This window comes from Crinia signifera, chromosome 8 (assembly GCF_055691185.1).
Source record: "Crinia signifera chromosome 8, ASM5569118v1, whole genome shotgun sequence".
Classification (NCBI taxonomy): Eukaryota; Metazoa; Chordata; class Amphibia; order Anura; family Myobatrachidae; genus Crinia; species Crinia signifera.
The window spans coordinates 114,342,587-114,355,313 of record NC_139224.1 but is presented as its reverse complement, the minus strand read 5'-3'; the positions used below and the strand labels follow the sequence as shown (position 1 = coordinate 114,355,313).

Sequence of the window (12,727 nt, the reverse complement as noted above, 5' to 3'; positions counted from 1 at the left end):
GCCACACATCCTCTTAATTAAAGAAGCAGCAGCCTTGCCTTATTCTTAAACTGTGGTATACATCACCTGGCACAGTACCCACCGCGCTCCTAGGTGCCCCTAGGGACACACTTTTTTCCTTCTTGTTATTGTGTCAAGGAGCTGCAGGAGTACTATATCAGGTGCTGAAAATGAGCAATCTAAAATGTTTAAGTGAGAGAATGGAAAGGAGAAATTTATATCTAAAAGACCCTCTGAAAATCCAACACGATACTCCCAATGAAGGTTCAGATAATATGCATAGTCTGTTTAATCAATTAGAAAATCTTTGTACAGACGAGACCAGACACTGGTGGGACCATATTCTGCTACAGAAATATCTGGACCAGAACCTGATCCCCAGAGGATTGAGAATCCTAAAAACCTCTACATTCAAAGAGGACAAAACATTCTCCGATGAGTGGGAAAGTATACTAGACAATTGTTAAAAAAAAATGTATGCGATTACTAATCAGATATAGAGAGGGGAAAAAACTAAAGAAATCCAACAAGAAATTGAAAAAGTACAAGAAAAACTAAAAACCCATATAGGAGATAATGATTTCTCTAAAAGAGATTCACAGGTAAATAAAAATGTGGAGAGTTTTGAAAAAACTTTAATACTTAGAAAAAACAATAAATTGGACCGTGATAGGTCGGATTATGCATCAGGTACAGTTCACACATATAACAGGAACAGATCCGCTAACAATTGGAATAATCGTAGGAAATATACACCGGGTAAAACCCAGAGGTACTCACATAGGACTAACCAAGAACAAAGAAACAGGATACCCATCTATGATAATTATAAGCCCCAAAATATCCATAGGGGAACTGGGAGGGACACCATCGAAATTAGGAATAGGTATGAACCTTTGGCCAATCACGATACAACTGAGGGGCCTTTATATAGTCCAAACTATATACCCAGGAGGACATATAAATAGAGATTAGTCACGTAAAGGAGACACCCAGGAGAATAATAACTATGGTACCCCAATACCCTCTAGGGATAATGATTTTTTAGGGGACCCCCACAGATCCAATCATCTGAGGAACCCCATAGAAAATCACAACAGACAAATAAAAAGGTCAAGAAACGAAGATTTCGGGGAAAACGAGGAGGACAGAAACAGTCAAGGAAACAGCTCAAAGAGAAAGTGAAGGGAAAGGGGATTTTTAATCTTTCCAAAAAAGCCTTGAATGAGGAGGAGGTTCGGTTGCTGGAAAAGGGACTGAACTTCGCTCCGGCCAATAAACCCAATCTCTTTGAGTTGTTTATTGACTTAAACAAATTCGTGAGAAATCTCAGCCAAAAACGTTACTTTACATTGAAAAACTAACAACAAAAAACTCTGGGCACCATAGACCCAGAAATTTTGGAACCTGATGACAATAAAATGGTGGCTATCTTAGAATCATTAGCATTAGAGAGTAATGTAATGGATACACAGATCCCGATTTTTGATATTGAAAATGGACCCAATAAAAAGGTGTTCAAGAAAAAGTCCCATTTTATCCTTTACAATTCAGGGGCCCATTTGTGGAGAGTTTTTATAAAGTTACCATGGAGCAGTTCAGAACTTTATGCAACAAAACAGAGAAAAAACCCTTAAAAGATAATCTGACTAAAAAGGAAAGAATAGCATTGAAATCCCTGTTGAATGATCCCAGTATAACAATAAAACAGGCAGACAAAGGGGGGGGGGGGGGGGTAGTTATAATGGAAACTGAGGATTACTTAACCGAAGCTTTCAGACAATTAACGGATGTAAAATATTATGAAAGACTGGATGGTGATCCAACCAAAAAATTTATGTACGAATTTAGCCATCTATTGGATGATGGCCTCTCCGTGGGAGCAATATCCAGAGAAACCTATGGTTTTCTTTTCACTCCATATCCCATCACACCCACATTTTATTTTCTCCCAAAAATCCACAAAACTTTGGTTTGTCCACCAGGTCGTCCGATTATCGCTGGAATTGGTTCAATGACCAACAATTTGTCATTCTTTGTCGATAATTACCTACAAAAGTATGTACCCCAGCTTCAGTCGTACATTAAGGATACGACCCATTTCCTACAGAAAGTTAATGAAATTAAATGGAAAGATAGCTACCACTTTATTACGAGTGATGTCGAAGCTTTATATTCGAATATCGACCATGAACTTGGAATTATAGCTACAAAGTGGTATTTGGAAAACGATCCGGAGATATCGGACGACCTGGTGGACATTATAGTGCTCTCCATTAGGTTTATTTTAACACATAATTATTTCACTTTTGATTCTAAATTTTATTTGCAATCACTGGGCACGGCCATGGGGACCAGGTTCGCCCCAAGTTTCGCCAACCTATTTATGGGGAGATTTAAAGGGGGAGAACATCTGGGGGCGGGACTTGGGGGAGAACCTGGTCCTCTATGGCAGATACATAGACGATTTGTTTTTTATTTGGGATGGGGATTTAGATTCTGTCACTCAGTTCACGACTAGTTTAAACAATAATGAATATGGTTTAAAATTCACCAGTAACAGCCACACAGAAGGTGTCACTTTTCTGGATATTGCTCTCACGGTAGAGGGAGAGAAGGTTGAGACTAAGACATTCGTTAAAAGTGTTGATCAAAACAGATATTTGAATTATAAGAGCAGCCATTACAACAAATGGAAAAATAATATACCTAAGAGTCAGTTCATGAGAATGAGAAGGAACTGCTCAACAGAAGTGGCATTTGACAGACAAAGTAATGAGCTACATCGAGCATTCTCAGAACAAGGGTACCCCCAAAAATTGCTAGATGAGTCCCTGAACATAGTTAAGAATATGGAAAGAAAAACACTGTTAGAAACAAAAGAAGATAACTCAATATCAAAGATAGATAGAAAAAAGAACCAGATTAAAGAGAGAAAAGCTACATTTGTTACACAGTATAATGTGAAAGCTATGGAAATAAAGAAAATAGTGAAGGGTAATATGTACCTATTAAAATCCTTAATAAAGAAATAGATTTTAATAATGCTGTTGTATTCAGAAAATCACGAAATCTAAAAACAAAATTAGCTCCAAGTTTTTACAAGAAAAAAGCTAACGACAAAACCAGTAATCCCACCTGGATGCCACCCCCACCTGATGGCTACCATATATGCGGGGGAGGAGGGTCAGGAGGATCATGTGCATCATGCATATACATTGAGAGAAAAACCACCACATTTACGTCCTATGTGTCAGGTGAAACCTTTTTCATCAAAGGTTTCTTAAATTGTAAGACAAAATATGTCATCTACATCCTTACGTGCGGATGCGGCCTACAATATGTGGGCCACACCATCCGTAACTTACATGTTCGTTACATGGAACATAAACGTAATATTGTTAAAATGAGCAAAAACAACAGCCTCTACAGACATATGGCTGGTTGCCAACGGGGAGACCCAAAAGGGATAAAGATGTTTGCAATTGAACACATTAAGAGTACCCCGAGGGGTGGGTCATATCCAGCTCTTAAAGAGCTGGATATGTCCAGCTGTGCAGGCATGAAGCATACTGGATATTCTGTTTAAGAACTCTCAGCCCCCTTGGTCTAAATGACAGTATCGAATTAAACTGTATGTGATATAAAACTTGTTTGAAGAATATAGGATGACAATATATTGAAAACTTTCGGCCCTATGATTAATTTACACAGTCCCGTTGTGGTAGGCGGTCTAGGATGGGATGAGTGGGAGGGTTCACTGGCCCCCTACTTCTCCTACCCGTGATAGTCTGTGACATCTAACGTCCATCCTTAACCTGTGAAACCCACATAAAGAATATCTATCGTGTATATATATATATATATATATATATATATATATATATATACATACATACATATAAAAAATGTGATGCCCTGTACTTTATAGTAATAGAAAATAAATGTTGACCCACAATAAGTGCGACTTAAGACGATTTACCACCTCCCTTAATTAATTAATAAATAAATAAATAAGATGATTTGTACCCTCTAGGACCACCCTTAGTAATGCAATATGGGGTCTTAGTATAACCTTATTCCTTCTCTCACCATATTTCCTTGTTTTTTTAAATAAAAAAATTAAAAAAGAAAAATAATTGTTCTGTGCCGATGCATAAAGAATAATACAAAGATATACGATACATGTAACTTTATCCCGGTATGAACTAGTTAAATTGTTGTACCATTTATTTTATGGTCTATACTATATTATGTCTATAAAAAATTTTTTTTGAAAAATATATATATTTTTATTCTAATATTTTTATGTATGGAGATCATTTTTTATTATTTATTATTATTATTTTTTTATTCAGGATTTTTTTATCCCCGAAAAAAATGTTTTTGTCTCATCTTTATTATTATTGTCGATTTTTACGATTATCGGATTATGATTGCTATCATATAGAGATTTATCTATATATAATCCCCCTTTTTTTTTTTTTTTTTTTTTATATATTAACTAATAAAATAGAAAAATCTTTTTCCCTTTCCGTTTTTCATGTATATTATTGTGATGTCTGTTGTTTGTTTATGTCCAGTGGCGAGGTGTGGCTTAATAGCCAAATATACGATATATAAAGAAAAAGAGGCATGGCTACAGACAAAATATAAATCATCATATGGCTATGACTGAAAACAATGTCTGTCATGGTATGTTTGTAAAGAAAATGAGGCTTGAGGTGTATTCTAAATATGGCTACATTCGATAAAGAGGCTTGGAGTATATTGTTAAATATGAGATGGCTAAGACAGTCTATTATATTAAAATGAGGCTTGGAATACAGGAAGTAAATACGGCCGCTGAGATCCATCTATACACACACTGCAAAACCAAAACGAGGCTTGGGACACAAGCATATAAACAGGATGGCTATGACAGCCCAATTTATCAAAACGAGGCTTGAATCAGACGGAGCTAAAATGGCCGCCGTCGTCTATATATATAAGTAAAACGAAAGCGAGGCTTGGCATACAAACCCGGAAGTGCGGGGGCGCGGGACGCGCGAACATGCACAGTATAAATATGCTCTTTATACCTTTGACAGCTCAAACTGAGGAAGCCGCCGACAGATACGCGGAGAAACGCGTTTTTGAGCTCCATTGCTGCATCATCCGTCCATTTATTCATCCAGCCGGGTCACATCCACAGTGGACAGCAGATATCCAGTTCACTTACTGGTAAAGAAAGATCAGTGACGTGCCACCCACAGAATTACACCTGTTTCAGGAGGCATCCCTATCCACAATTCATTGCTGGAGAACACTGACTGTGACCAGGATTGGTAACTATACTAAGGAATACAAATCACTAACAAAGAAATAACTATCTTGCCATAATATCTCAAGCCTGCCAAATTGCCTCAAACACCCAGCCAGCTATTTATGTTATCTGTTGTTTGTCATGTATGTGGATTTTATGTAATATTCAATGTTGATATGTTGAAGTGCACTTCATACTAATATGTACCCTATTTTTTTAAATAAATACAATTTAATATTCTAATAATTGTGTATATTAATATTGTTAAAATAAGGCAGACCTGCGCTTCTTAAAGTGACAGCGTCCCATACTCTGGGACTAAGTCACTCCCCGTTTGTTTTCTCCCATTAGTAAGAGGCCACACATCCTCTTAATTAAAGAAGCAGCAGCCTTGCCTTATTCTTAAACTGTGGTATACATCACCTGGCACAGTACCCACCGCGCTCCTAGGTGCCCCTAGGGACACACTTTTTTCCTTCTTGGTAATGGGGCAGCCCGGCGACCCCCGCCCCCCTCACGCCGGCACGCCGCCCCCCTCATGGTGTCACCGTGGGTGCACGCACCATACGCCTGCACATGCGCAGATACCCGCCTGTGCAGACGCACAACATCGGTACTGCGTGCGAATGCACGCAGTACCGAACGGATCTGAATCAGGCCCAAAGTGAAGTTAGTGAAAGGAGATAAAAGCACCAGCCAATAAACTGCATTTGAAAATGACAGTTGGGAGTTGATTGGCTGGTGCATTATCTCCAGTTTCTCTCTTCTCCAGGTTAATACATCTGCCCCAATAGGTGAAAAATTAGCAGTGTTTGTAATGTCACATATCAAACAATCTCCACCTTCAGAGAATTGCAACGTCCTGGTATATTTATTTATTTTTGTGGTTCTTATGGTGCCCATACACTTGTGCGAGGGCATGCGTTGCGATGTCACGCTTGTAATTTCCCTTGAGGCTCCCTGTGCGATATATCATACCTCAAGTGTTTTGTTGGACATTTGATGTACCTACAATCATAAATCGCATGTCCCTTGCGACCTGAAATAGGGTGATGAAATGAGGACTGGGCTATCTGGGGGTATATAAACTAGCAGATCACACATCGCATTGTGATAAATCGCATGTGTAAAAAAACCACTTGCGATTTGATAAATATTATGTGCAGCACATAATATCCTTTAAATTTGACCAAGGTGCATCACATCGGGTGACAAATGCAATCGGCATGCGAATTGTCGGTGCAATTCGTCAAAATCACATGACTGTGCCCGAGAATCCACACTCAGGGGCTTCAACTGGATACACAATAAGCAATATTCTAAATGATATTGCTCATTCTGAGCATTATAGTTTGTAATATTGCAAAGTGTGTACACTCGATATCTTTAACGATGCGCGCTCCTGTGTGTCATTAACGGTGTCCTCAGTCGTCTGCATTTGCAGATCAATTTTGACAATATCAAAGACTGCATGTATAGAGCGGGAACAGGATGAAGTCGCTCAATGATCTAGTTCAGTATATAATTCGCCTGGGAGTTCAATGGAAGTAGACCAGGCATGTCCAAACTATGACCCTCCAGCTGTTGTAAAACTACACATCCCATCATGCCTTGCCACAGTTTTGCTATTAGGGAATGCAAAAACCATTGGTAGGCATGCTGGGATGTGTAGTTTCAGAATAGCTGGGGTTCCATAGTTTGGACATTCCTGACAGACTATATTGTCCAGTGTGTACCCCATAGCTGCCTACCCTCCTGCATGAGACTCCCTGAAATAGCAGCAATCTCCCTCATTTCTCCTAGCCCACATTACACCATTACATTTTTGGGGAGAAAAGGAATAAGAGATAGATACATTTGCATTGACTCATCAGCACCATTTCCCAGCACTTTAGCAAGTATAGTAGCTCTTACTAACTGCTCTGGGGCTCATCTACATTTGGTTATAAGTTATTTTACATGATTCCGCTCAGATGTAGCAGTACACACCCACGCTTCTAGGTACTATGTACACAGTCTCTTTTCACAATCTCTCCATATATGGAACTAGACACGCCCTTTGGATGGAGCAAGACACGCCCGCTCAACAGGGCGCTGTGCAAAATTCTATTACCAAGTATAGTCTCCCTGAAACTAGTTTTCAAAAGTAGGCAAGTATGGTGTACCCACGCATAGTTCCCGCAGCCAATTAAATGAAGCAGTGGTTTAATTAGCTTCAGGGTAAACCCTGCACCTATTGTGAAACTCCACCAACTGTATATTTACAATATGAAGTGTCAAGATTTAAGAGTATATATTTTTTTTAGCAGTTCCTGTGTATCAAATGCAATTTTCCATTAAATATCAATAATGCTGAATTTAATTAAATGTTTAAAATATGTAAATATATAATTGACTTTACCTCTTGGTCCAAATATGCTCAGCAAGTTGTCATTTAACAAGAAATTAGGCGTCAGATGTATGTATTTTCCCTTTTCCCCGCAGCCACCATATTGCAATGTGTATGGGAAATCTCTGTCAATTAAAGGATCAGCTATGATAACATCGGCCTAGGGGGGAAAAAGCAAGTCCGTTATTGTTATTTCCTTGGCTGTAAATTCCACAATACATATCAGCTGGAGCCCATAGATCACATGCTACTGACTGGCCCTACATGTTCTTACAGCCTGTAGGGTTATATTACATGCCAACCATTAAAGGTGCAACAATTAGAACACTTACGGTACCACATAAAAAAGGTACACAGTTACACTATTTCACTACACCTAACACAACTGCAATATCAAGGCAATGTTAAAAGCACATATTGAACAATGGAAACACTTTAATGCAATAGTAGTGAGCAATAATAATAGTCAAGTTTATTTATATAGCAGTTTTCCGTGCCTTGATTTTAAACACATTTGCAATGTGCATGAATGTTACATTCCTATAGCAGATTTGGATAAAAGATTATGTGCCAACACACACACACACACACATCGAAACTGCAATTTCATATTAAAGTAACGGGCCGAGGAGCGTACTTTGCTCAGAACGCTAGATCTCTATCAGCGCACAGCGCTGCATGTTGAGCAAGGTGTCAGGGTCAGTGTTCTCCGTTGAGAACAATGGCCCCGACCAATTAATAACCTGTGTGTGGGTTATTAATTGCCGCTGGATTCAGACAGGCAGGGCCGTGGATTTAAATCGCTGTGTGGTCCACACACACACACACACACACACACACAGCGATTTACATGCCGTTTCAGGCATTTTCTAAAATCGCTCAGAAAATGCCTGAATGTTGCCTGTTAGGGCCATAGAAAGGAGCTGTCCTAGTGAAGGTTTCCGAACTTTGCTGATCCCAGCGAGATAGTTACACCCTTCTGTTGCAAGGTGCCTGTCACGAGGTCAGGGAGGTATGCATGAGGCAAGGAAAGAGGCAGTAGAATTTTTATTTAGCTTTCGTTTAGAATTAAAGTGAACTTTAGTTTGTTTACATTTTAAATGCTTGCGGTGTTGGTGTGCTTTAAATGCTCATGTTCACCAGCAAAAGCAATCACATTGGATATAGGTGATTTACATATAATTGGATGGCATATACAGTGGCGTAACTATAGCCCCGCAGCCCCCGCTGTGGCGGGGAGGCGCTGTGGGCGCCGATCTGCAGGGCTATAGTTACAAATATATATATATCCCGATGGTATAACAAAGTATACACAAACAGCGGCACTCAATGGGTTTTTTCAAAGCGTGTATTACAAGCGGTCCAACGTTTCGGGGACTAGCCCCTTTGTCAAGGTGCAGGAAACTCTTTCCTGCACCTTGACAAAGGGGCTAGTCCCTGAAACGTTGGACCGCTTGTAATACACGCTTTGAAAAAACCCATTGAGTGCCGCTGTTTGTGTATACTTTGTTATACCATCGGGCTATCTATTTGTTTCCTGAGGGCACCTGGGTAGCTGTCCCATTGAGTTGGAGTGCCAAGCCGCAACATTGTTTATATATATAACCCGAAAAAAACACATGTTCATTTTAGCTATGATGTGTAAGCAGGTGCCAGGTTCTCAAGATAACCAGTTGCTAGTGTAGGACTTGCAGTGAAATGGGGTCCCTTGGCGATGGGCTGCAAGCTTAAATGCATTGATCAATTCATGAACTAAAACCCCATTATTTATTTATTGATTATTTGAATGTTAAGGTGAGTTAGTTTGTTGTAGTGAGTGCTGGGCCCCCTGTGTTTGTATTTACTAGAGTGTGTGGTCACAGGCCACCGCACCCCACCCTGGGATGTGGGTGCAGTTTGCATCCCATTCCTAGGAATGGCGAGTGTGTTGGTACTTCTGTATCTATATATTTGGGTTGATTTTTAATTAACCTCTGTTACTGTGATCATAGCTTTCTCATGCACCCTTGATAAGCTCATTTACCTGAAACCTGTGACAGCTGCCCCTTTAATTCTAATTCAGGTGCTGTGTTTGGGATTGTCTCACCTTATGAAAGCCATGTTACTTGGCAGTTGAGCATTAACCCAGAAAAAAACACATGTTCATTTTAGCTATGATGTGTAAGCAGGTGCCAGGTTCTCAAGATAACCAGTTGCTAGTGTAGGACTTGCAGTGAAATGGGGTCCCTTGGCGATGGGCTGCAAGCTTAAATGCATTGATCAATTCATGAACTAAAACCCCATTATTTATTTATTGATTATTTGAATGTTAAGGTGAGTTAGTTTGTTGTAGTGAGTGCTGGGCCCCCTGTGTTTGTATTTACTAGAGTGTGTGGTCACAGGCCACCGCACCCCACCCTGGGATGTGGGTGCAGTTTGCATCCCATTCCTAGGAATGGCGAGTGTGTTGGTACTTCTGTATCTATATATTTGGGTTGATTTTTAATTAACCTCTGTTACTGTGATCATAGCTTTCTCATGCACCCTTGATAAGCTCATTTACCTGAAACCTGTGACAGCTGCCCCTTTAATTCTAATTCAGGTGCTGTGTTTGGGATTGTCTCACCTTATGAAAGCCATGTTACTTGGCAGTTGAGCATTAACCCCGAAAAAAACACATGTTCATTTTAGCTATGATGTGTAAGCAGGTGCCAGGTTCTCAAGATAACCAGTTGCTAGTGTAGGACTTGCAGTGAAATGGGGTCCCTTGGCGATGGGCTGCAAGCTTAAATGCATTGATCAATTCATGAACTAAAACCCCATTATTTATTTATTGATTATTTGAATGTTAAGGTGAGTTAGTTTGTTGTAGTGAGTGCTGGGCCCCCTGTGTTCGTATTTACTAGAGTGTGTGGTCACAGGCCACCGCACCCCACCCTGGGATGTGGGTGCAGTTTGCATCCCATTCCTAGGAATGGCGAGTGTGTTGGTACTTCTGTATCTATATATTTGGGTTGATTTTTAATTAACCTCTGTTACTGTGATCATAGCTTTCTCATGCACCCTTGATAAGCTCATTTACCTGAAACCTGTGACAGCTGCCCCTTTAATTCTAATTCAGGTGCTGTGTTTGGGATTGTCTCACCTTATGAAAGCCATGTTACTTGGCAGTTGAGCATTAACCCTAAAAAAACACATGTTCATTTTAGCTATGATGTGTAAGCAGGTGCCAGGTTCTCAAGATAACCAGTTGCTAGTGTAGGACTTGCAGTGAAATGGGGTCCCTTGGCGATGGGCTGCAAGCTTAAATGCATTGATCAATTCATGAACTAAAACCCCATTATTTATTTATTGATTATTTGAATGTTAAGGTGAGTTAGTTTGTTGTAGTGAGTGCTGGGCCCCCTGTGTTTGTATTTACTAGAGTGTGTGGTCACAGGCCACCGCACCCCACCCTGGGATGTGGGTGCAGTTTGCATCCCATTCCTAGGAATGGCGAGTGTGTTGGTACTTCTGTATCTATATATTTGGGTTGATTTTTAATTAACCTCTGTTACTGTGATCATAGCTTTCTCATGCACCCTTGATAAGCTCATTTACCTGAAACCTGTGACAGCTGCCCCTTTAATTCTAATTCAGGTGCTGTGTTTGGGATTGTCTCACCTTATGAAAGCCATGTTACTTGGCAGTTGAGCATTAACCCAGAAAAAAACACATGTTCATTTTAGCTATGATGTGTAAGCAGGTGCCAGGTTCTCAAGATAACCAGTTGCTAGTGTAGGACTTGCAGTGAAATGGGGTCCCTTGGCGATGGGCTGCAAGCTTAAATGCATTGATCAATTCATGAACTAAAACCCCATTATTTATTTATTGATTATTTGAATGTTAAGGTGAGTTAGTTTGTTGTAGTGAGTGCTGGGCCCCCTGTGTTTGTATTTACTAGAGTGTGTGGTCACAGGCCACCGCACCCCACCCTGGGATGTGGGTGCAGTTTGCATCCCATTCCTAGGAATGGCGAGTGTGTTGGTACTTCTGTATCTATATATTTGGGTTGATTTTTAATTAACCTCTGTTACTGTGATCATAGCTTTCTCATGCACCCTTGATAAGCTCATTTACCTGAAACCTGTGACAGCTGCCCCTTTAATTCTAATTCAGGTGCTGTGTTTGGGATTGTCTCACCTTATGAAAGCCATGTTACTTGGCAGTTGAGCATTAACCCAGAAAAAAACACATGTTCATTTTAGCTATGATGTGTAAGCAGGTGCCAGGTTCTCAAGATAACCAGTTGCTAGTGTAGGACTTGCAGTGAAATGGGGTCCCTTGGCGATGGGCTGCAAGCTTAAATGCATTGATCAATTCATGAACTAAAACCCCATTATTTATTTATTGATTATTTGAATGTTAAGGTGAGTTAGTTTGTTGTAGTGAGTGCTGGGCCCCCTGTGTTTGTATTTACTAGAGTGTGTGGTCACAGGCCACCGCACCCCACCCTGGGATGTGGGTGCAGTTTGCATCCCATTCCTAGGAATGGCGAGTGTGTTGGTACTTCTGTATCTATATATTTGGGTTGATTTTTAATTAACCTCTGTTACTGTGATCATAGCTTTCTCATGCACCCTTGATAAGCTCATTTACCTGAAACCTGTGACAGCTGCCCCTTTAATTCTAATTCAGGTGCTGTGTTTGGGATTGTCTCACCTTATGAAAGCCATGTTACTTGGCAGTTGAGCATTAACCCAGAAAAAAACACATGTTCATTTTAGCTATGATGTGTAAGCAGGTGCCAGGTTCTCAAGATAACCAGTTGCTAGTGTAGGACTTGCAGTGAAATGGGGTCCCTTGGCGATGGGCTGCAAGCTTAAATGCATTGATCAATTCATGAACTAAAACCCCATTATTTATTTATTGATTATTTGAATGTTAAGGTGAGTTAGTTTGTTGTAGTGAGTGCTGGGCCCCCTGTGTTTGTATTTACTAGAGTGTGTGGTCACAGGCCACCGCACCCCACCCTGGGATGTGGGTGCAGTTTGCATCCCATTCCTAGGAATGGC

General features: G+C 40.2%; 1 protein-coding gene across 1 annotated transcript in view; it reads right to left on the bottom strand.

Moving 5' to 3' along the window:
* Window positions 1-12,727, bottom strand: part of LOC146026400 (calcium-activated chloride channel regulator 1-like) — a 74,776-nt gene that overhangs the window by 30,729 nt on the left and 31,320 nt on the right. The window contains exon 4 of the mRNA XM_083157044.1: window positions 7,707-7,854. Coding sequence (XP_083013170.1) covers window positions 7,707-7,854 — 148 coding nt within the window. The remainder of the gene's footprint in view (window positions 1-7,706; window positions 7,855-12,727) is intronic.